The sequence below is a fragment of the Diplotaxodon limnothrissa genome, linkage group LG13, assembly GCF_057381915.1.
Source record: "Diplotaxodon limnothrissa isolate DT_005_m linkage group LG13, D_limnothrissa_male_GT1.1, whole genome shotgun sequence".
NCBI lineage: Eukaryota > Metazoa > Chordata > Actinopteri > Cichliformes > Cichlidae > Diplotaxodon > Diplotaxodon limnothrissa.
The window spans coordinates 5,074,179-5,099,650 of NC_140608.1; the positions used below are offsets into that span (position 1 = coordinate 5,074,179).

General features: G+C 39.3%; 1 protein-coding gene across 1 annotated transcript in view; it reads right to left on the minus strand.

Moving 5' to 3' along the window:
* The window catches only part of slc8a1b (solute carrier family 8 member 1b), a 135,517-nt gene that overhangs the window by 100,942 nt on the left and 9,103 nt on the right, over positions 1-25,472 (minus strand). Inside the window, exons 2-4 of the mRNA XM_085369056.1 lie at positions 18,346-19,268; positions 16,637-16,801; positions 15,121-15,914 (exon numbers count right to left, since the gene is read on the minus strand). Coding sequence (XP_085225182.1) covers positions 15,121-15,914; positions 16,637-16,801; positions 18,346-19,221 — 1,835 coding nt within the window. The 5' untranslated portion in view covers positions 19,222-19,268. The remainder of the gene's footprint in view (positions 1-15,120; positions 15,915-16,636; positions 16,802-18,345; positions 19,269-25,472) is intronic.

Below are 25,472 nucleotides of genomic sequence, written 5' to 3' on the forward strand. Positions count from 1 at the left end.
TTAACCATTTGACTTGAAGTTGATTTAAGTAGATGCATATTCTATTCTTTGTGATATGAACACATGTGAAACAAATGATCATTTAGCCATTTATTTTTAGCTCAAAATGACAACATTAACACAGTAAAACAGGTCTCTTTCTTAAACAGAAGCCTGTCATGCTTAACTTTTGAGAATATAAGTAAATCTTTCTTTAAAAGAACTCTGTCCTGCTTAACTTAAAATAATAGAAAACAATAGAAAGAAAAATATTCTTGTAACAGTGCACATTTAGTGCATTTAGTACAATTGGCTTCAGTTGAGGTATTATTTCAGCTTTTCTAATGCTAATCAGCTGCTCCTGTTTGTAAACCCACTTGCTCCCATGATTACGCATCATAACTCATCATCATTATTCATCTATGTATTACTTTTATGTATTAGTGATCTATTTGTTGTAATCATCTATTCTTGCAGTTGTTTATTACACAAAATAAATTATATTATCACACTTCTGGCCACATAGCGCTGATATTCACTGCACATGCCCATATTAACGTTTTCCAGCCAGGTGTTTTCCTTTTCCCATTCTTCCCTTTCTCTGAGGGGAACAAACATTGCTGCTCTAATGCTGGGCTCACACTGTGCGATTTTTGGCCCATTTTGAGCCGATTTTTGAGTGATCGGACCGATTTTGGCCTTCATCGTGCATCGTGTAGTATACGTGGGGTAACGAGAAGTGATTAACACCTCACGACCAGCTCCCGATCATCAATCGCTCGTGAGGGTGTCACCACAGGCGCTCACACTGCTCACGCGCAAACGTAAACGTTGGTGAAAAAGACGGCGCAGCACGGCTGTGCAGCGTGTGATCTGGACACAAGCGATGGAGGCACAACTTGTAGAACTTTGGAAAGCTCATCCGAGCCTTTTCGATGTGGCATCACAAAATTATCACGACCACAACAACCGTGAAAACAGTTGGATTTACACTGCTGCTCAATCACAGCTGCCTGATGAGTGTTTTTCATTAGCAATTTAGCAAAGTTGATGGTGGTGGTGTGTCTGTGTGAGTGAAAGACAGAGAGAGCGAGCGACAGATTTTCTGTTATAACCTTCATTTTATGGAGGCACAGTGTGAGCACTCAGGTCGCATCAGAGCATCGGGCCGTATAGTGTGAGACCCTGCATCGTGACCTATGAACGTCTAACCCCTGTGAGTCAATCGTGCAGTTTGAGCAGGAGCTGAATAACGTGACTGAAAAAAATCGCACAGTGTTTGCCCAGCTTTAGGTGTACTGTCATCCGAGACTTGCACCGCAGAGTCGGCGTTTGTTCCCCTGTTGGCCATGCTTCTTGTTGTGGTCATCTGTTGTCTTCCGGTATTTTCTCCGCAAGCGACCTTTCCTCGACCAATGAGATGAGCGGTAATCTGAATTGTCATACTCGAATTGTCATAAGTGTGCTGTCAGCTCATTGGTCACAAAGCAGGAGAGGGGCTGGGAATTATGTTTTCAAACAAAGTGTTAATTCCATAAACATTTATAGACTACTTTTGATTCTCACTGTATTACGGGACAAAGTGCGTCCCTTATTAGCTCAATACGGGACGTGTACTTTTGTTTCGAAATACGGGACGATTCCGTATTTTAAGGGACGGTTGGCAACCCTAAGCGTGTGTGACTATCCTCAGTGCGACTGCTATCAGATACATATTCAAGCTAAGCTCCAGGCAAGACTCACTCTCTTGCATCAAATCTGTTGCAGTGATATGGGCCACTAAGCACCATAAATCTGTTTAACTTTCACTTGGTTATCTCAGCTCAGTTTGTCCTAAGACATTTTTGTTTACTTTAATCACACAGGGTTTTACGTCTTCTTTGTACTGTACAGAGACAAACATCATAGTCACACTAGGTGCACCACTGTTTGTGGTTTGCTGGCATTTCCATCTGTGATGCAAACCGAAATCACTGATCATTCAGGTTTTACGAGTTTTGCAGACAAAATCTTCCAGTAGAAAAGTACGAGCTTTGCATTGCATCATAAATGTATTATCTTACACACATTTCTTTGTGTTATCTTTGTATGTATACAGCTGTAACTAAGGATTGTTTTGGTTGTCAACTAATCTGTCATTTTGCTTTGATTAGTCAACAATTACTTCAATAACTCTTACCTCAGCTTCCTGCGGGCAAACTTTCTGTTCTTGGCTCCAGTACCAGTACCTCAACTGCTTAAGTCTGCGCGCCTGTGAATATCAACCTGCTCTCTCACCCACTTAACAGAAAATTTAAATAATGACCCAAGAAACATGATTTTGAAAATAATTTTAAAAAATGTAACATTACTCAATAGGACCGTCAGAATAAAATATAAATAAATAAAAATATCAAGTAATACAAATGAAAGTTTTAATGATAAAGAGAGGAAGTGGCGTTAGATTTGCGCATGCGTGGTACCGATCGGGTTTCCGGTACGGATCAGGTAGCGACAGTGACATTCTGTTTTGTGTTCACACTGCATTCTTCTTTTTTAGCACTAAGTGTAGCCTTGGCAGACAATAGAGGCCATATTGCCGTCATAGCTTCCTGTAGTGTATTGCAGTTACAAAAACACATTTATGTGGTATTCAAATCAAATCAAAATTTATATATATTAGTGTATGACGCGTCGACAATTTTTTACAGTCAATTATTTTTACAATCTTTGCAGCCGTAGTCATCTAATCATTTTAGATGAAAAATAAACAATCTTAAGTAAGATTGAACAATGTGTAACCTCTACAGATAGTAGTTCATACTTTAAACGACTGCATGTTACAAAAATGTTAATGGCTTTGTCTTAGACATTGTCTGCTAAGTTGAGTATGCAGACTTTTCCTCATTTTCCACCCTTTGCCTGTCGCTCATTAGCATTGCACATACATCTCTGCTGTGCTCATTAACAAAAAACCTGTTCTAGAGTCTAAGTGAAATACGAGAAAAAACAGTTTGCATCCATCTGAGCAATGAAAAAAGAAGGTGGCTCTTAAGTGTTGAACTTGTCCTCCTCTAAGTGGATTTTCTTATTTATTATTTTTCTTCATACAAGGGCATACAGGACAAGCTTTCCTTCCCCCAGAAACTACCATTTTTGTTTTTTTCTTCATTCAGCTGCTCAGGACAAATGCAAATCTCTATTGCTCAAAGCTGGAGCACCTATAGCGTATGGGAGATTACCTCCTCAGTAGGACAGCTATTGGTATGATGCCACAATTCCAAGGCCACTCCTTTACAACACCTGGTCATTGGGAATACATTTTACCATTGGGTTATTATTCATTTTTTTCCACTCAACACAGAATTACATATTAAAAGATGAGCAAAGATAACTGTTTTCCACTAATTAAAAATGGCATATAATTAAAAGAGTGCCTTGCTTTTGGACAATATTAGAAGGCGAATTTGATTTCCACTTTTCCAAATCTTGCCATTGTTTAAAATTCCTTTTATATATTTCAACACTTATTGACACATTCTATCAAATGGATAACAGTGATTTGCACATTAACATACCAGTCTGCAGCCAGCCGCTGGACTCCTTACATCATTTACCACATCTGTACCAATGTTAGTCCAGTGTGGCCAAACATAGTCTAATCCTTTTTTGGGAAAGTTCCCCTTGTTGCTAACTGACCAAAACTATGTTGGCTGTGTCAACATGTTGTAAACAGAAAGTGGTTTACACAGGGTGTGAGCGAAGGAAAGGAGAAAGAAAGAAAAAGACATGTTTCAGAGACAGTCAAGAAGTACTTCTAGATACTCCATCACTTTGATTACTTGAGAATCTTTGCAGAAAAAAAAAGATATGGGAATTGTACAGAGGGAGACGGAACAGAATTCCAGCCAAGAATCCATAAGCTATCATGTGTGATTATATTGTAGCAGATTTATTGGTGGATCTCACTGCAAGCTCACATCTCTCTTCATCACAATGAAAAAAAAAGGATCAAGTGAGGTACAAGCAGGTGATACTGTAGATCATGATTAATCCTCTGGGAATCATGAATCCTAGTGAAAGCTTGTCAAGGCAATAGCTGTTACATTTTACTTGAAATCACAAAAGTCAGCCTCATATTAGGATAAAACATAAATTCATCCTGATTATCGCCATTGTCTTAACAAATAATTAATTGCAATTAGACTGTGATTAAATATGTAAGTGTGGAAAAAGTGCTAGATAGACCAACTGGCAATATCTAGAATCAAATCAGAGCTAGCTAAGGTCTGGGTCATATACTCAGCAACTTCCTGGCAACCTGTTGTGTAGGAAAAATGCATATTCCCTGACTGGTAAGTGGTTGCTGGAGGTTGCTGGCTGTTGCTGGGTGAAACTTGTCACAATGAGGGCACTGCACCAAAAATATCCTTGTGATTTCTTTCCTTGTTAGCAGACTGCTGAAGTTACTATACTTTGTATAGAAGACGCACACTCACCAACTGCTGGCTGGACTGGATTTAAACCTGAATGGGAAAAAATGCTAAGGAAACAAGAAATGAAGAAAAATGACCTTTAAAATTTCTCCCTACTGCAACAAACATTTGCTAACCGAGGTACTATGGAGGTACGTGTCTCCATGGTTCACCATGGGGGCCACTGACAGGTCTCTAGGCCTGTGTGACTCAGGCCTAAGGTAACTTAAGACAGCTCAAAACCAACACTTTTTTGTTATGGTTCATACATTTGCACAATCACATTTGTCATCATTACTATTATTGTTAGACACGTTAAAGATGAGTGTATGTAATAGTTATATTATGAATGAAGATAGTGAGACACTGGATTAAGAGATACAGGAAATTTAGTAAGGATGAGGATGAGAAGGAGGTAGCAGAACAGTGCACTTTTATCTTTCACAACATTATTTTGTGGTCCTGCAGTTTGTTTCAAGTATATTTGTCAAGTTTTGTCCTTGTTTTTTGCAATGTGAGCTCTTGTTAGCACTCTCCTTTCACCTTTTCTCACTGTCCTCCATTCATTTCTCTATGGTCCTTTATTTGTGAACTTTTCTTCTATACATCCATTGATCTCTTGCTCTCTCCCCTTCCCTCTATACTCTTCACTTTCTCTGTGTGCATTGCAATAAGTGGCACACAAAAAGGGAGAGAGAGAGATGGAAAGAGAAACTCATCAAAGCGTGAAATAGTCTGAGCTTTTACTACAACTGGCAACATTTGACCACATACTGCACCAGCCATTATTGTGGTTACCCGCAGCAACACTGCGCTAAGAGAACGGCATGCTGAGAAAAAAGAAGTGGAAGAAAAAAAGAACACATACAGACGGTGTGTTCTGCATATGGAGCAGGTGTTAATGGACAAATTAAAAACATGCATGATCTCGCTTTCGCTCGCTCTCTCTAACACACACACACACACACACACACACACACACACACACACACACACACACACACACACACACACACCGTCTGTCTTCCCAACTTCTTGTAAAACAAAGAAATGTTTTGCTTTGGGTTAATGTCTTTTACACAAAAGGCAGTGCAAGCATTAAACCAAGCCCCTTTCAATCAGCAAACTCCAAATCCTAGCAGTAAAACTGAGACCTATACCTGACCTGTCCTGTTGTAATGTTTTAATTACGTTCTCACTAAACAGAAGGATGCGATATGTGCTTGTTTTTGACACATACACAACATTTCCCATCACTTGCAATACCTTGGTTTTAAATGAAAATGAATGTGAACTAACTTTAGATTCTAAAAAATATTGTTTTCCTCGCTGAACTTGTTCACATTTGTATGTAAAACAAAAAATGTATGTAGAGGTGTGATTATTGGCCATACAGGTTATACTGATCATATAGAGAAGAGGCCTTTGCTAAATAATTGGGGATTTGGGGAAGCTCTCCTTTGGAAGGTTTTTGTATCCTTACAACTATTAAAGGCTTAAACTCTTTCCTACTCAATTTTCCTGCTGAACACTGCATGTCTTCAAAACGCATGACACGCAGGGCGAATTTCACCCAAAAGTAACTGCCAACTGAATCTGGAGATTTGGATTTAAAGCCACTCTGGTGATCGAAGTGTATGAGGGTAATATATCCTTTATTTATTCCTGTAGTGAAACTGATCCTTTAACTTGTCCTACACATTATGATGCAGTAGGAAGCCACTGTGCAGAGAATGTAAGCCAATACCTTCATGAAGAACACAGTGATAGGTGAAGTAAGTGAACATGTTTGTGATAGCATGAGCCCCCTGAGGAAACCTACACAAGCACAGGGAGGACATGCAAATGCAACTCAGAGGGACTAATGAGGAGAATATTGCTGAAAATGAACATGAATTAACTAAATCTAGTAATTGAACCCAGAAATCCATGTTTCCCAACGTCACAGAGAAAGGGATCAGAGTACTACTCTTGCACAGATTTCTATACAAACTGAAGTGTTTTTGCAACCACATGAGTCGCCCTCTGCTGGCCAGTAAAAATAACGCAATGAAATGACTTCACTTTTCAGACACAGAGGTTATATCCATCTTTGACTGTGGCAGCTGATAATATTCAAAGAACTCTCACACACAAAGTTTAACAAACGCAACCGAAATATCCCATGGTATAAACAACAATGATCTGTTTCACTTAACCTGTCAAGTTCATATACATACAACACACATTTGGCAATCTTCCGACCTCAGCGATTCCTCTGCGACTAACGTGAAGAATAAATAACCCAGTGGGATTCAGTTCCAATATCACAGACCCCGCTCACCAAAAAATTAACATCAACATAATAGCATTAGCCTGCTCATAGTCATCCATTAGAACTACTTAGTGGAGACAGACAGACAGACCAGGGAATATGCCAGTGCTCTTATTAAAGCCCCTCTTTCATAAGGATAAGCACCAAGCAAAGAGCTACACTATATACACAGTGATGCCACAGGTTTAAAAATGGCTCATGATACCTAAAATAGGTAAAGCAAGTGACCAGACTGACTTAAAAGCAGAATGCTCTTATGTTAAAACCACCACTTCAAAGCAAATGCCTCAGTTCCTGCTTTGTTGTAGGGATTAATTCATTAAGAGTCACATCCTTCTTGAAATTCTTTACTGTGAAAACAGCACTGCATGTTTGTGAGCTCAAAAACGTCGCTGTCAGTGTTTTGTCCTGGACTTGGTATCGGCAGTTGTAGATGCCTATACATGTTTAAGTGCTTGAATTCTTAAAGTGTGCAGTGAGTCATCACAGGGTAAAGGGAGTGGCTGTTCAGTGGAAGCGCTGTTCCTTGTAGCTGAATGTGCTAGTTGGCAAACTTGTGAATGGAAGATGTGACACAATCAGTTGCAGCTATATTTGCCAGAGGGATAACAAACAAGTTGGAGGGCAAGTAAGTGAAAGCTGTAATTCAAGAATGGTTGGTGATGTATTGTGACATCTTTTTACATAGATCTACTCCTAAAAACTTCTATTAGCTTTTGTTAAAACTAGAACGACTGCAAAATTCCCTGTATCCTAAAACTGCTAAGATACATATTCATGAGCTGAGTGTGTTGCAATAGTGCATCAAGTACTTGTTTAGCAGCTAAAAAACAGTGCAAAGTTTGCGCTCATAGATTATAATCACGAAATTCAAACAACACAATTAGAAGCCACATCTGGCAGCTGTAAGAATAAATTAGAAAATATTGTTTCCCATCTGGCTTCTTAGTCTATGCCTCTGCTCTTTATCTCTTTACCCCAGACCAACCTCTTTTCCATCTTTCTCACTCTCCTGTCTTTTATCACTCTCTTGCTCCCTTTATGTCTCTGAGTATCTCTCTCTCTCCCCCTCTCACTCTCTCTCTCTCCATCCCCACCGTTGCCAAGGCAATAGTGTTTTGTGGAGGCAGCTGGTTAGGGCTCATTTGTCAAGCTGCTGACCTGCCCTCTCTTGTCCTCACCCCTTTCGCTTGCACTCTCTTCTACTTTTCTGTTATTCGGTATACAAAAAACACTGAAGAGCCTAATTGTCATACTTGTATATCCCAAACAATCATGCAGTACAAGTGGAAATGGCATATTTCAGTCCGGTCCAGTTCCCTCATTATGTTTATGAGTGTCCATCTAAAATGATGTGTGTTTTTCCATGTGAGCAATAGCTTGGCAATGATTTAGAGGTATATACAGTAAACAAAGCAACCGCTTATGGGTTAGCGTAATGAGCTTGACAAAGGATTCTGAAACATTGATTGTGCTCTCCTTCATGAGAAAGACTGTGGCAGCCTGCCGGAGATAAAAGCTGATTTTGTGGAAAGTAGGGTGAAAAAACGCCAAGATATGATGTCAGTCTTGAGCCTCTCTCCTCATTTGCTACATGTTTCCTACACTTTTTCCCAATGCTTGTGCCTTCATGTGACTGCAGCTATGATCTTAATCATCCATTAAAGATACTAATCTTTTTAATTAGTCAGTAAGTCATCCAAAAAATAAGTCACAGAACTGGAAATCTCAACCATGTTTGTGGTTTTGGTGGAACATTTTTAGTGGAATTATCTGATAATAGCCTGCTGTGTGGTACGGCCTTTCCAATAAAATTCAGCTTTGTTAAGTGTTTTATTAGTCTGCGACATAGCACTAATTAGCAGAGTCTGCACTGGATATGCACCAGTTTATGGATGTAGCTTGCTAACTAAGTTTGCTAGCTTAACACTGCAATCAGGGTGACTTCCAGCTCCAAAAAAACAAATGGGATGACATCAGTAGTGCTAACACTGAGGCAAAATCCAAAGCAAATGTGCAAAGACGCTACGGCTACATCCATCCTTTATATACAGTCTCTCATCTAAACACGTGTCAAGCTGTTACCAGAAAATGGCAAGCGAAAAATGATTGAATTTCACACAAAAGGACGTGATTTGTTTCAGTCAGTTTACTACTCCAGTCGTTTAAGCATTAGAAACAAAATCATTTCAAAGCTGAAGTCAAATGCATGCACGGTAAAAGCGCGCGCAAGATCACAGGTGTCTCCTACCTTTAGATGTGCGATAACAATGTACTCTGTAACACGAGAACACAGACTTCACACCTCATAAAGTGCAAGCTTGTTTGTGTGTCTGTGTTGAATGTGTGTACATGTAAGGAGGAAAAAGATTCAAGCAGATATTGTTTCACACTTTGCTTCATTGTCCAGAGCAACAGAGGAATTTATTAAAACAAATACGAAACACTGCACAGACACCAACGCACACACACACATACATAGTTTTAATCATCCGTCCTTAAGTGGAAAAACAAGTGCTCTCCCACAACACTTGTTATCTTTCTCTACTAATTAATTCAGAAATGTTCACTAATGGTACTGCTCTGACAGAAGGGTGCAATGTGTATGGGTACATGCATGTGACCTACAAACCCCATCAAGCCTCATTACCACCAGCATTCAAACGTATGCGTGTCCATAAATATGTCTGTTTGTTTATTGGCATGTGCATTTTATAATGATACAATTACATCATGCATGCTCGAGGTTTAGGAACTATGCAAACTGTTAATGAAAAGAAGGAGACAGTTTGATGATCTGCAGGTGTTAGCCAAGTGGTTTTTTTTATTGTGTGGTTCTCATTTAGGATTTTCTTTTTTGCAAACTTGACGAAACATTTAAAATATACATTTTACTGTGACGCAGTTCTCTTGAGCATAGAGAAACAATTCAAGTAAGGGAACAATGAAATCTATATCGATGCTACTGTGAATCTTAGAAGTAAACCTTGATCAAACCGAACCTCGATGACAAGCAAAATGTTAAAAAAAAAATCAAATTTCTTTACCATCTGAATGTATTTTTAAAAAGCACACAGGCCTACTCATAAAAACACACAGACACATCCCACATTTCTATAGCTTCTAACCATGCATCTCAAAAGGCCGATCTGTCCTGGTTATTAGAGTGTGAACTCCCAGTCTGCTCATCGTGTGTATGCATGTGTGTGTGAGTGTAGGAGGGAGCCTAATTTGATTCTCAACTACACCATGTTTCTCCACTTGCTGCCTGTTTATGGAAATTGCATAATTGGTATGTATCTATGTGTGCATATATTTGCTCCCTCGTGGGGTCAAAAAGTGACTGATTGCACAGCAAAACAACTGATGTTGTGTTCTGTAGAAGTGTGTGCACCACCAGTTTGCTTAGATGTGTAAGTATGCATGTTTTTCCATATTCGCATGTCATTGTGCATATTCACCTGCATGATCTGTTTACTCAACTTTTTGACCTCAGTATGACGGCATGTGAAACAAGGGCTCGCTCTCTTGGAAAACACTGCTTCGCTGATTACTAATGAACCACATGTTGATTGTACTTTAATTTTTTCTATATAATATCCAACCTGACTGCCCTTTCCATTTTCTAAAAATACTGTTTCAATGACAAGCTTTAGAAAAACTGAATTGCTGGCCCAGTTTGCATTAAGTAGTCTGCCAATTCCATCAGGATCATCTATAATAAAAATAGAGCCACTTAGACCGCTGGAAGGTGCTCTGGATAAAACTGCTCATCATAAGACAGGTGTTATGATACTAGTTTATAATAGCATGTATGCAATACAATAGCAGTGGTAATACAGGCATATACAGAAAAACACATGCAAATTATTTTGTCCAATATTTAGTTTTAAAATTTGGCATTTATGTGCCTTTATTGTAGCTTCTTGTAGATTTCTTGCTACGCAAAACAAACAGCTGTGGGTGGAAGCAGTTCACTTGTTGATCAGATTGTTTGATGAGGGACTTTCATCTGCTTTTTCCCAGTAAAGGTTTTAATGAGGCAGTTTTGGATACTAGAAGCATTCTTTCTTTCACTCCACCTGAGCTCACCTTGATGGCTCCGCCTCTTTGCTGTCTGTGTAGACAGACTCCATTCTAAACAATGACAACACCATCCTCACTTTGGCTTGTGTTATCAGTCTTTTTGTGGGGCTACTTGAGGTTAATGTTGTATTAGTTTATATTCTTATGCACACTCCTAAATACATTTCCACTGCAGGTCTGATTTTAGTTACAGATGTAGTAGAAACGCTTACATGGATTAAATCACTGAAGCAAAGAATTTGGCCCAAGGATTTTTGTAATAGAGTTATTTGAGTTACTCGATGAGTTGTTGCAGCCCTAGTAGTAGTACTTTAAATTACTGCCTCCCAAGGAGTTCTTTGACTACATCCTGTTTGCACTTGGAAACCTTCATCACTGTATCTTGCAGTACTATTATTGTGGCAAAATCTGCATAGAGACAGACAAATAAACATCTCCCAAGGGCTCAAAACCATCATTGTGGTAATTCCAGCAACATCTTGTCATGATGACGGATAGACAGACCTACAAAGTGAAAACAATACCAGTGTCAATGTCACAGCTGGTAAATTCAAGCATCTGTATTGGCACATTAAACCACAAGGTGGATAGCAAAGTACACCCACACAAACACAAATGTGCAGCACTGAGCTGGTAGAGAGGTAATTTGACAGCACTGAGCACTGGATGTGGTGTTGTCTATGTGCTCTTCCTATTGTTCTCTCTCTCTCACACAAACACACACACAAGCACAATCATGTACATTTCCGTCTTTCACAAAACACACTAGGCAAGACCTCACAAGCTACTCTGGAGACAAATTGCACAGGTCCTCTTTCAGACGCAGAGATACAAAGGGGTGAAAAAGAAAATTGGAGAAAAAAAAAGGCAGGGGCTAGTACGTATAGAAAATTACCACAACTTTAGAGAACTACAACTTTTCTCTTTCTCACTCCCTCCTCCGTCCACCCCACTACGCTCCCATCACTGCCTCCATTCACACTAATCTCTCTCCTCACAGTACCACCCCTAGCTCTCTCTTTCTACCTCATTCCCTCTCCTCTGTCACAGAAAACAGAATCAGGGTAGAGTCAGCCTCGAGGCAATCATATTTAGATCAGCTATTTTGTAATTTCTTTTTTCTCAGCAAAATCGTTCAATGCTTTTCCCTAAAGGGACATGTCAGGGCCCCAATGGCTCATTTCTGACTTACACTGTGTATTTCTGTGGGAATGCATATTTTCTAAAAAAGCCCAGCATGGGACAAGTGTTGCAAAATAATTAGGGCCATAAATGGTATGGAACGGTAAGTTGTCGTTACTATTTGTTACCATATTATTCGTTACATGTATCTGTCCTTAAAAGTTTAGTTCCTTTGCTGTGCTTGCAACAGCATAACCAGTTTCTGGCCATATATCAAGAGCAGCTATTTTTTAACCGCATCACATTAAAGGCGTGAAACTTTATCCAGAAGACAAGGCACAGTGTAGCATCCTCCTTTTTATATGCAACAACTGCTTGACTCCAAGGCTTGGAAAGAAGGACGGTACAGTGAAGTATAAAACCACAAAGTTAAAATACTTTAACTAAGATTTATGCATGTGCACAAATTAAGTTACCATGTTGCAGTCATGTGTGTTATTCTTAAATGAAAGCTCAAGTTTTGGTTAAATTACTGTTAAAATTTCAGATATTCTATCGCTCGCCATGACATGAAGTCTTAATTTTTGGTCTCTCTGTTATTATTATTTATAATGCTTTGGGGTTTCCTTTTGATTTAGCACCTACAGTTTTAAGTTATTCATATAAAAAAGTCACCACAGATGAGTTATAGGCACACTTACTCCCCAAGTGGTTAAATGACTTGTCTGGGAATCAAACCCCTGATTTCCCAATAGCAAAATGGCTTCTACATAACATAGATAACATTTGTGGCATGTTTAGAATACTTTTCACTTCAGGCACATCTCCTGTAGTCTACAGTCATCACTTAGCAACTCAGTCTTCCCCTAAAGAAACACACATATACACACACACACACACACACACACACACACACACACACACACACACACAGTAACCATGATAGCCGGATGTACAGTCCATCATTTGATTTGGACAAAGTATTATTAAAACCCACTTATTCCTGGCTGTAAGCGCTATAAGCTGTGGAAACTATTCTGTCTGCCACAGGCTGAAAAAGCAAGTCCTGCAGACATCTGCTTCAAATCTGACCTAAAACAGTAGAGGCTGACACAGAAAGAGTTTAAGACTACTGTTACTAAGACAGCGTCTCTCCTATTCATTCATTATGGCAGCACACTTTGTTTAATGTCATTACAACTCTTCTTCCATCTCTCATACAAACTGAACATTTCCAAACAAGCACTGTAAGCAAACCTTTGGTTTCCAAGGCAAACTACAGTAACCAATAACTGAAGCCAGCCAGCTAAAAGAGCACAGTGCTTTCCATCTCTTTCCGCACTGCTAAACAAAGTCAAGTACAGTTTATTCCTGTAGTTCAATATCAGCTTTAAAATCTCATTTACTTATTATGAGACCACACCAGCAGCAGTTCACAGTCGTGCTCATGTTCTCTGTGAAGATAAAGAACCTCCTCCACAGCCAGAAAAGCTAAGATAAACAGTATGGGCAAAGACTCACTAACTAAACACTCTTAGCATCTGATTTATAGGTCAGAAATCCATTTTATAAGGAAGCAGTACAGTTGATTTAGTGAAATCATTTCATCAGTATACTCAGTATCAGTTACTTCAACCTCATTCCAGTTGCTATACTGGGATCGATTGAGTGGTCAACGAAACAGTGATGGTGTGGATATTTAAATGACGGTTGTTATACAGCCGGTAACATGTGATGATATTTAGGGATGATCACAGCTCCCATAAATAAACATAATGCCTAAAGGTAACAAGGTAAACTGCTGAAGTATGTTATAGGGTATATATATCTCGCTAAAGGTACAAGCCCAACAACCTTACAGAACAATGCCCAGAAATGATAATTCGCAAGAGTATTTCACCTTACTGTGAGAAATACACAATACAGAGCTCCTATTAAAAGAACCAACAGACATTCAGTTTTACATGTATACAGCTACAGGAGTGCATGTGTGTAGGCACTTTAGCAACACTGAATGACTGCATTATAACAAAGCAGACGTAACCATTAAAGACATGAGATTCAAGTCAATCACAGTTACAAGGAGAACAAATGTATACAAAACTATAGTCCACAGCAAAACTAATATGGCCACCAAAACTGGCTAAGAACCACCGCGTCAATGTGTAAATGAAGTCTGAACAACATAATGATACAATGAGCTTGATATTTACTGCTAACAAGGTTAAAACAGCTATTAGGAGACTAACATACAAGGCTACAGTCTAAGTACAATACCATTTACCTGTATCAGCTGTACAGTTGTACTGTCAGCATGTCACCTAATGTTTTGGCAAAAAAAAATTCTTTATAATGGTTGGTAATGAAAGGACTTCAGTTTTGAAAAAATATATACACAAGAATAGAAGACTGTGGAATTATCTTCAGTTTCAAAGCATATTGACCAGTATTATACAAACATTAGACTGACAGCTGGAGCTAATTTGTTGTTTTTTTAAATCTAAATTAAGTTGACTAGATAGATGTCCCTCCTTAGCATTTCTCCAGCTCCCTGCTGTCTGTTGAGTTCTTGTACCTTTTCCAGTGTCTAGGTCCTCTTTGTTTTCCACTGCATGACTTACTCAAAGAAAGCTCAATGCATCTCGTTCAAATTCAGCGCTATGACATTCGAATTACTTGAAATTCAAACAACCGACCACCCAACAAATAATTCACTTTCCCAACTTCTCGGCACTGGAACTTATAAGTTAAACTACACTACAGAGTGCAAAAATCAATAAAATCTACAGAAGACTAACATCGCAGCACGGCAGAGACCAAGGCAGAGACCAAGGCAGAGGTCTGAACAGTCTGATGAAAATAAAAGAAGAGCATAAGTAAGGCAAAGTAGGAAACAGAGACAAGGCAAAAAGCATAAAGGGGGTGGGGTATTGTTGATTTTGTTGTGTGCTGAGAGAGCAGTCCACCTTACCGCTCATCCCAACCACCACATCGCACTGACACCATCGCCTTTTCACTTCATCACCAATAACATTTGCAACATTACACTGACAAAATGCATAATAAACAATTACGAAAAATATGAGGATAATGACAGTGAAGCTGATCATTATCTACATGAAAACCAGTTAATGATTTTAAGAGAGACTGATCAAAGTTACTCACAATATCTCATCGTTTTGAAATTCCAGGACGCCGTGAGAGTCTTCAAAGTCTTCTCCACCACCTCGCGCTGTTCCTTCCAACGTCTTGTATGGCAGCATGACCACGCCACGAGCCCCTGAGGTTCTCAGCACCTTCACCTCCATGGTGCCAACGCTCTCGCTGACATGGCATACGGGCTCCTCAAACGTAAAGATGCCGGCATGATCGTCGTCAAAGATGGTAACGGTTGCTGTGGATGGCATGCCGAGACAGGCCACTGAGTCAACGTGATTAGCTGACTCGCCCCCCTCCTCAGGTTCCTCGCCTTCTGATGTCAACACTTTGACACTGGAAAGGTGAATCAAGAAGTTTTCATCCTCCTCAAAGATGTCATCATCAATGATCCCCACACGGACCTCCTTCATCGTCTCACCAGGCTTGAAAACCACTACACCCTCGGTGAACTCGTAGTCCGAGCCAGCGTTGGCTGTGCCATCTTCTGTCCGGTACTCCACAGAAACCGTCTTGCCCAGGTCGCCGCCACGCCGCACCACATTCACTGCCACTGTGCCACAGTTCTCAAGACACTGGTAAGAACCGGGCTCAAAAAAGATTTTGGAGACAGGATCGTTTTCGCCAGTTTCTGAGCGAACCTCGTGCATGCTCACAGCCTTTCGTGCTTGATCAGCAGCATGTTTTTTCAGGATGTTGCCAGCACCTGTCATCAGTCGGGTGGCCTGGCATCGATAGAAAGCACGGCTCTTCTGCTGCTGGCTCAGGACTTGGTAGTTGGCAAGCTCAATGAGTTGCTCCACCTGGTAAGAGAAAATACAAAAAGCCACAAAGAGTGCAACAACATGCATTAATAGTAGATTTCCTGGGGGTATAAATCCCGACTCCCAGACTGCTGAAACAGTATCCTATTTTATGTTTTTAAAAGCTGTGTGTCACTGAACCAATGTGGTGGAGTTTCATCAAGCTCGGATGGATAAATAAGATCTAACTACATGTCACATCAATGACTACTGAACAAGAAACTGTCAAATAGCAGTAAAATTATAATGAGTCAAACACTTACAGTAAGTCAAGCACAGTCTGGGGGAAAAAAACAGATGTAAATTACATGCCAAGCCAACCACTTAGTTCTCTTTCGCAAATCCTTTTTCTTGTAGAAGGACAAAAAGTTTTTATTTGAAAATGTTTTCAGAATTCAGAAATTTCGTCTTTGTGTAAATAGTAAGTCTGCAGCATTTTCTTTGTGAGAGAACAAATAAAAATACTGCATATTTTATTTGGAAATGTCTTTGGTTTCCTATTAATTTTCTATATTCACCAATACATAAGTGTGAAATTCACTTGTAAATATATATAAATGCCTGAATTTATTAAGAATTTATCTAATATTCTGCAACAGACTGGTGATCTGACCCTGTAAAAATGAAAGCAAAGAGCAGTAGTTTTATATATTGCAGATTACCTTTGGTCTTGTGCAACTAGAGCAGCAATAGCAAGATATATTTCTGACTTTGTTACAAACCTCTTTGTCAGGATGTTTCTGTTTAAGCTCCTTCAGGATCTTGGCCATATCTTTCCGTGTTTCCTCCTCATCCAAGTCCTTCTCATCTATATCTAAGCCCAGTGGACCATCAAGGAAGTCAACACCATGAGAGTTCAGCATCTTTCCATCCATCTCAATGTCCACCTTAAAACAGAAGCAATAGAAGGACGGAAGGAAGAAGTAATCAGTACACCTCATTTAAGATTTTGTCAATATATCAATTCTTTAGGCGCTCTTCTGTAATCTCAAAGGTCAAGTGAGAACTGCATGTATGTGATGAGAACACAACAACAAGCATGAAATCAAATAGTGAGTGTTTGTGTGAATCCAGTCATGTGAACATGTTGGTGTCCAATAACACCCCTCAATCAAAGCAAAGAAGGGTGCTATTAGACACTGGTCAGTGAGAGTTTTATCTGTCAGTGTTTCAAAGCTCAGTTCTCACTGTTTTATTCTTAAAACTATTTGTTTTGTCAGCCAAATTTAGGTCAAAAAACTTTTGCTTTCACATTTCCAAAGGTTTACTTTACATGTAACCATGGTAAGCTAACAGTACCAGATCCCAAAGGATGGGTAGGTAATATATTAGCCGTCAGTATTTGGATGTCACTTTATTTTGTAGCTGTCAGAATAAAGAAGTATTCTGTTTTTCACTGACATTGCATTTTTCGTAGAGAATCATTTCATTGATGAAACGTCCTTCGTCTCTTTAAACGGGAAGGCAAGAAATACTCATTTTTTCCCTCAGGAACATATTTGAATTTAATTTAGTGATTTTTTTTCAGAAGATGAAATGAAAGTGTTCTTCATATACTTACGGAGCACTGATTCTTTATAATGCCATCAAGCAATAACACCATGGGCAATTTTCAAATGCAGAAGAAGAGACAACCAGGCTTCAAATTAACTGTAGCAAATCAACACAATCTACACCACAGTACTGAAGATTTAATTAGATGTGTGTGATGCACTTCATCTTCACATGTGTCATCAGATAATAGTCAAAATGAAAAATTAATAGCTGACAATACTTAAGAAGGTATTTGTGCGTGTTTCATAACAACAGTTTAGCATGGCAAAATGTCATTCTGTAATACAGATTTGAGGTACACATTACTCATGAACACTCTTCACGCACATACCTTAGCACCTTATCTTTTCCACCATGTGTTTGGATGAGGACAGCTTAATTATGTTTTTACTAGCTGACTCTTCTCACAGATATGTCGGATATGCTTTAGTTATAACTGTTAAGATTTTTATACGACACTAAGGAAGGCATTTTTTCTTCTGCAAAACTTGGTAGTAAGACATTGGTGCGATATGGGAATAAGAAACTGCTACAACAACAAAGTCTAACAGGGCAAATCAAGCAATTTAAGGAGGTTCCAAAAAGGAAAGGTCAGGCACATTAAAACTAATTTATTTGAACTGAAGATAAGAAAACTGTTCATTGTCCTGTCCTCACTCTTGTGTTCATTGCAAAAAACTGTACATGCCAAAGCATAGCAAAGAATAGTAGGTAGTAATGTGTGTCTTACCCTTTCTGACATTTTATTCAGTGCATTCCCCAGATTTCAGTAAATGACTAGTTAAATGCAATAAACAGTTATATGCTTTATACAAAAAATGTCTGTGGAAAATGAACCCTGGTGATAACGGCTGTGGCAACAGTGACAGCATCATACCTTGGAAGGAAGTGGACGATCACCCTCGGTCTCAATGATCATGCCACGCTGCTTGCCAGTGCGGTAGCGCTTGTACACATACTTGTAAAACAGCAGGCGGCGATCGGCTATCCAGGCGAACACCACACAAATGGGGAAGAAGAGGAAAGTGAGCAGCCCCTCCCACACCTGCACAACGCCAGGTGAGATCACTGACAGAATCAGGTAGAGCCAAATGTAGGCAAAAATACTCCAGGTGGCCGTGACAAAGAACACACGGAGGTGCTTGACCTTCCTTGTCTCGCCATCAGGAACGACATACACACAAATACCGATGATGACAAACATGTTGAACGCTGCAGAACCCACAATAGTGGAGGGTCCCAGTGTGCCAGCCTCAAACCCATGACCAATAATTTCTATAATGGACAGGAGGATTTCAGGTGCTGAAGAGCCCAAAGCCATGAGGGTAAGGTTGGAGACCGTTTCATTCCAGATCCGGACAGTAGTGGTGGTGGTTTCTCCATTGGGTTTCTTAATGGTGATCTCCTTTTCCTGTGATGTTATAACCTCTATTGATGCCATAAAGCGGTCTGCGATGATGGACACACCCAGGAACATGTAGACCAAAGCCACAAAGTAAACAGTTGCACGAGCGACCTTGTCTCCAAATGATGGGTTTTGGGGCTCCCAAATAGGCAGAATCACCCCATGTGAACACTGCTCAGGTTTACTGCATTCAGTTTTATTGGTGGACACAGCTGAAACAGAGCCACCCAGGCTTGCTTCAGGGGGTGCCCCGGCCAACGAGGGATGGAGATTAAGGAAGAGGATCACCGTAACAACTGTTAACCTCATGGTCGGGGACAGGCGGGAGGAGTGATCCCGACGGGCCATGTTGGTGTCAAGACCAGTACTCTGAGGTGTTAATGAGGATGTTGAACCTTCAGAGAGAAAACAACAGGAGAAAATACAAAGTATTATTAGAAATAAGACAAATGAATGTTGTTGAAAACAGGAACCAGTGGGGAATTCTAACATTTAAATCTCCTTTAACATGATTTTTATAATGTAGTGATTTTCACAGGAAAATATTTGTTTACTTCAATTTACTTACATTAAATGATGCTGCCTGCAAGGTGCCAATATCATGAAATATTATGATAGAATGTTGTACAAGAGCACGTCAGCATTGATAAAGTACATGATAATAGGGCTGGGCGATATGACCCAAAATTCATATCTCGATATTTTTTAGCTGGATGGCGATATAAGATGTATATCTCGATATTTTCTTTTTAAAGCCATAAGTTAAGAACAAAAAGAGAGTTCTTAGTCACACTGTGTCCCAGATGTCACACGGGCACTTTTATTTACATACAGCGTAGATGTACATGAAGAAATTACTCAAAAATAAATTATCAGCATTTATTAAATAATCATGGTCCATAAATAAAAGAAAACAATGTTGTTTTTGTGCATAACAAAAAGCTCACAATTGTGCAGTCAAAATGTAAACTAAGACGCTGAGCATAATAACAAAGAGACAGATTTCACAGCTGCACCGCGTCTCTGAACAGGTGCCATTTGTGGTCCTTATACACACACAGTACGTATCACTCCGCGAGGCTCCTCCCCGGTAGCCGTAATTTTCCGAAAATCCATCAAGCGGTGCAGCTCCGTAGCTTAGCAAAGTCATATTAAAACATTTTTTGACAGATTGCTGAGCGCTGTGTACCACATAAAATCGGTTCGCGGTCAGTAAGCACAACCAGAATTCATACATAAGGCGCACTGTCGAGTTTTGAGAAAATGAAAGGATTTGTCGTTAGCGCGGTTAGCTCAGTGCGGTTAGCTCGCTAACACGTTGACGCCGTCCAGCCCCACGCACGGGGCGATCCGCGGTAACTCGCTAACGGAGATTTTCCGCTTTCATCTTGTCATGCAGGTGAAGCTATGGGGGAGGGGGAGTTGTGTTCAGTGAAGGAGAGGCGAGTCCGAGTAACGTTGCGTAGAGACAAAAGTGGACGAAAGAGAGGCAAACCTGCGGCTCCACAAGTATAATTATAACGTAACATAGACTATATCGATATAAACGATATTGTCCCATCTTATATCTCGTATGAAAATAAATTGATATTTTTAAAAAACTCGATATATCGCCCAGCCCTACATGATAAGTTGGGAGGTGTGTGACTAAAACCAAATAGCTCAGTTCACATGAATGCCTTAGGACCTTGTAAACACAACACCACAGAGATTAGCAGACATGTTTCAGGGCAGATGTTTGCGTAGTTGTTTAAGGACACCAAGTTTGAATAATCACACCAAAGATAAACTTGAGCTCCTGAGCTCAGCACTTTGGCTTTTCAAGGAGCAGCTTCTGAAACTTCCCTGCAGCGGTCCTGTAGCAATAATACTCTGCTCTACCTAATATGACACTGCTGGCAGTGGCCTTTATGAAAACAGTCTACTTCTCTCAGCAACAGTAACTTGTGAATAAGGTGGCTTTATTAAGACATCTTTTAAATATCACACACCCATAAGATGCCCAAAGAGCTTCATCAATCTCCCCCGGTGAACCTTTCAGAGAAAAGGTGTAGCATTCTGAGTAATTATTTCAGATTGTATTTTTCAATGCCTGATTTGGGCTTATTGTTTCCAAAACACACTTTAGCATTGAGATGTGGGTAGTTCACAAATTAATCGTGTGCTTATTTGTGTTTTAAGTGTAGGCATTCACACAGACTAATCACTTTTGTCATAAAAAGCCCATGTAGTGACATTTAATGACAGGTACCAGAGAAAATGGGGGGGACATGCAAACTAGGGCTGCCACAAACGATTATTTTGATAATAGACTAGTCACCGATTATTTTTGCACCAGCATGCATCTGCTCTTATATAACTATCATTAGCTTACAGCTTTAAGTGTTTAAGGTATGTGCTAACTAAAAGTAAAGACAAGATGATAGTTAATTAAATGTTAATGACATTTGCAGATCGTTTCGGTGGAGTTTAATAAACTCAGCCGTCTGCTCCTTGCTATCTAAAATATAACAGTATATTCTTGAGCATCTCACAGTTCTGATAATCAGTTGTCTGCTTGAAGTTTATTCAGCTGTGTAAAAACTATAACTTTAATCTCAGCCAAACCGATTTACTCAGAAACAAATTAAATACTGAAAAAAGCCAAACAATAACATTTTTAAGTTATCTAAGTGACTTATATATGTTTAACCTGAGTGGCGAAAGACGGCTTGGGTTTGAAAACGATTTGCCAGGAGTCCAGTGTTCTTACCGGTTCTAGTGAGCCTTGCCCCCGGCTAGCGGCTCTGACGTCTCCAAAAACGTCAGAGCGCTTTTGCAAATATGTGGTGTCTTGATAAACTGAGCAGATATTTGAGGTTTACACAGCTACATTCTCGCCTGAAAATATGTTAAACTTTATTTTGTGACCCAAAAAGAATAATAAGAGTAATATTAAAACTAACTAGCTGCCGCCATCGTTGACAACTATTCTGGGCCGCTATGAATTCTGGGACACAACTTCTTCGGGGTTTAACCAGCTGGCATCCTTGTACATGCAGTGCTGCCTTCTTCTGTTTCAGTCCGTTATTACACTCTTAAATCCTACTACTCATTCCTGTGTCTTTTGGGATCTTACAAAGCTTCAAACAACATGTCGACTATTAAATTAGTCGTCTACGATTTTAATAGTCGACGTAATCGTGACTAGTGGACTAATGGCAGCCCTAATGCAAACTGATACAACTTAGTCCTAACATCAGACTCGTATCCGAGAACTAAATTCTTGCTCCAAGGTAGAGCTGGGCGATATGAGATTTTTTCATATCACGATATGTTTTTTTCATTTCAGGCGATAACGATATCTATCACGATATAAGCCAAATAACTATTTGTAAGATTTAAATGTGCCGTTGCTCACAAGTAAAATGTGAAATAATCAGCAGCTTGTTTTGATTTAAATATTTATTTCCCATAATAAGTTCAACAGGGTAGATGTACTTAAGGAACATGAGACTTTTTCAGATAAATAAAGGCAAATATTGCAAACTACACAAAAGGCAGCCGCTAAAGCGTTTAAGTTTCAAAATAGAACAAACGAAACAGACTAAATTGTCAATTCCACTTAGAAACAAAATATTAATTCTAAAAATAAATCTTAGTTTGTTTTACAGAAGAACAGACAAAACTGACTAACTTTTGTCAATATCAAATAAACTGAGAACTAAAAGGAAATTCTCAATCTCTCCTTGTTGTATAGCTGAGCTTTTCAAACAGTTTTAACAGTTACTTTAGTCTGACAAAAGCCGAATGACGAATTAGCGCTTCCAGTCAGAGACTGAGGCTACGTCCACACGTACACGGGTATTTTTGAAAACGGAGATTTTCCGTTTTCGTTTTAAAAAATAATCCCGTCCACACATAAAGGCAGAAATGAAGGAAAACGCTGCTATGAACATGCCAAAGCAGCAGGTGGCGCTAGATTCCTAACCGTGTAGAAATGTTGGCCAATCAGAAGTCTAGAAGCCTCGGTGGGAAAAAGTAAACAAAGCTGGGGCATAGAAGCAGAACCAAGTCGTATGTGTGGAGGGACAGTAACTGTGTGTATATGTAAGCATTTAAATACTGCAGAGAGTAGAATTAACAGTAACAGTATTGTAGAAATTCATTTCACCGAAACAATAACGTGGCGCACAGTGTGACGCATGCACCAGTTTATTGTATTTCCAGACTTGCTTTCGGCACAATTTACAGTGCACGCTACTCTGTTTTTTGTCAGACTTGAAATAGCCGAAATACCTTCACACTACGGAACTTCTATGGCTCTTCCGTTCGACAATCTCTCCGGCATTGGAACCATCATCTGTTTTCTCTTCGGTCACGCTCGGTTGATTTTTCTAGTCGGCACACTCATTTCCTCCATTACCCGCTGGCTGCTTCCCAAACAAACACACGTGCGGCTTGGCACTTGTGCTGTACGTAACAAGTCACGCGACGTGACGCTGCGGCTGTGATTGGTTCGGCTCTGCGCTACTGAATTTGGATCGGCTGACCTTTTTTTTTTTTTTTTTTTTTTTTTTTTTAAGAGAACAAGAGCGGCGAGGTCTATCGCGATAGCTTAATTTCTCTATCGAGTAAAAGTTATATCGCGATACATATCGTTATCGTTCTATCGCCCAGCTCTACTCCAAGGTAAACAACATAATTGGAAATCTGGCATTGCAACACCTGAAATGTATCATCATAAATACAAATCACTGAAAAATAACATGGATATTTTTCATAAGGCCGCTCATTTTTTATGGGAATTAATCAAACATATTGGAGCATTGGGACTCTGCTCTATAACATGATGAGTCTATTAGTGGACTCAAGGCAATTCTCTGGCATGTTTCTATCTTGGTGGCCTTGGAGTCTTTGCCTCATCTGTTTCTGTATTGCATGCACTTTTGTATGCAACAATGTGATGGTCAGACAGCAGAGCAGTAGGCAAAATATTAGAAAGTACTTTATCTGAATGAAAGGAGGAATTAGTGAAACCTCATTTCATCAAAATTTGCATTACTATAAAAGGTGCTGGGTTGCGGATGGTTATATAATTTAGTTTAAACTTCAGGAGAAGAACACATATCCACTCCTGGACCATTCCACAGAATTAAAGCCACACAGATTTTGCACGTTTGTATCTATACTTTGAATGCCTCTATGTCTAAATACAATGAAAAGAATCTTGAAAAAAAATCCATATTTTCACAGAAAATTTTTTTTAAATGTTCTTTGCCTTTTGCTATAGCACAAAAGTGCTATAGCAAAAGTCGTCATGACTGAACCATAAAGTGTGCTTGATTAAAATTAAAGGTGGCCTGTTGTGCTCATTTCCAGCTTGGTGTTACTCCCAGTTATAAATAGACTTTTTATGTGATTCTTGCCTTGGTGATGCCCCACAATTCATTCAGTTTCTGAAAAATTAGATTAAATTAAATTGTCTTCTGACTGGCTGCAGTTCACAACATACAGCACAGCTTGAGAGATCTGAGTTTGCCAAATGCATCGACCATGCTGAAACAGAACAAGTGTAGCAAATTAAAACTAATTTACACAAAACAGCAGTGTAAATTAATTTTACCACTTTTTAATTGTTTAAGAAAAGCAATAAAGCAATGATAAAAGAAGAATTAAGAGACAACAAAGCTCAGATCAGAACCTTTTTCAAACAACCTTTTTTCTTTTTAACTATTCACCCACAAGTGGAGCATGCAACACCTCCAACCTCTCAGTGACCACTCTCCATTGCAAGCTGATTGCGGAGGTTGCCTGCAGGTAGGCAACCTGTCTCCAAACAAACATGGTCTGACTCAGACAGTCAGGTAATGTTCTCCATCTAGCACCTTTATCCATTTGCAGTTAATATAGCGTGGTGCAGCAGCTACGTCAGGAGGGATTTCAGAAAACCTTGTCCAGGTATGAGGTTCTGGCTGGTTTCTGAATGTAGTTATTGTGAATTTCTGTTTAATGTTAATTTTTCTGCACATTAACAGCAACAGTCTTGTGATTCTTGCCACTTTATCATAGATAATCACAGTAATATCACAAACAGACTGTATGTAATTGTTCATTTGATCCCATTCAATCACAAACTGATAGCAGACTGACTCTGTCTTACTGTTGTTTTATCAGTGTCTTGACGCACCAAAGTCTCCTTGAAAATGGCAAGTGACTGCAAGCAGTAAAAGCCCTGGATCTCATCTTTGAAGCAATGATTTAAAGGGTAATGAGATCGCATTGCATACATACAAATTCATTGCATACTGTCGCAATAATTTTGATTATGCTGCAGTTAGGAACCACTGTTTTTCCTATGTGACAATAGCTGTACACAGCACAATTTTGCCAAGCTACTACAATAACTATTATGAATATAAATATATTTTTTCAACATGAATAAAATTTTCTGTCCTATTAAGCCAAGAATCCATTCTGACACTGTTCATAGCTAAACACACAATAAAAGTTCCTTCAAGAATCTATTGAGAATATAATACAGTATACAGTATGGAGAGTATTTGTGTGTGTGTGTGTCTCGCTTAATGGTGTTGAAGATGTTTGCTGGCTAAATCTGT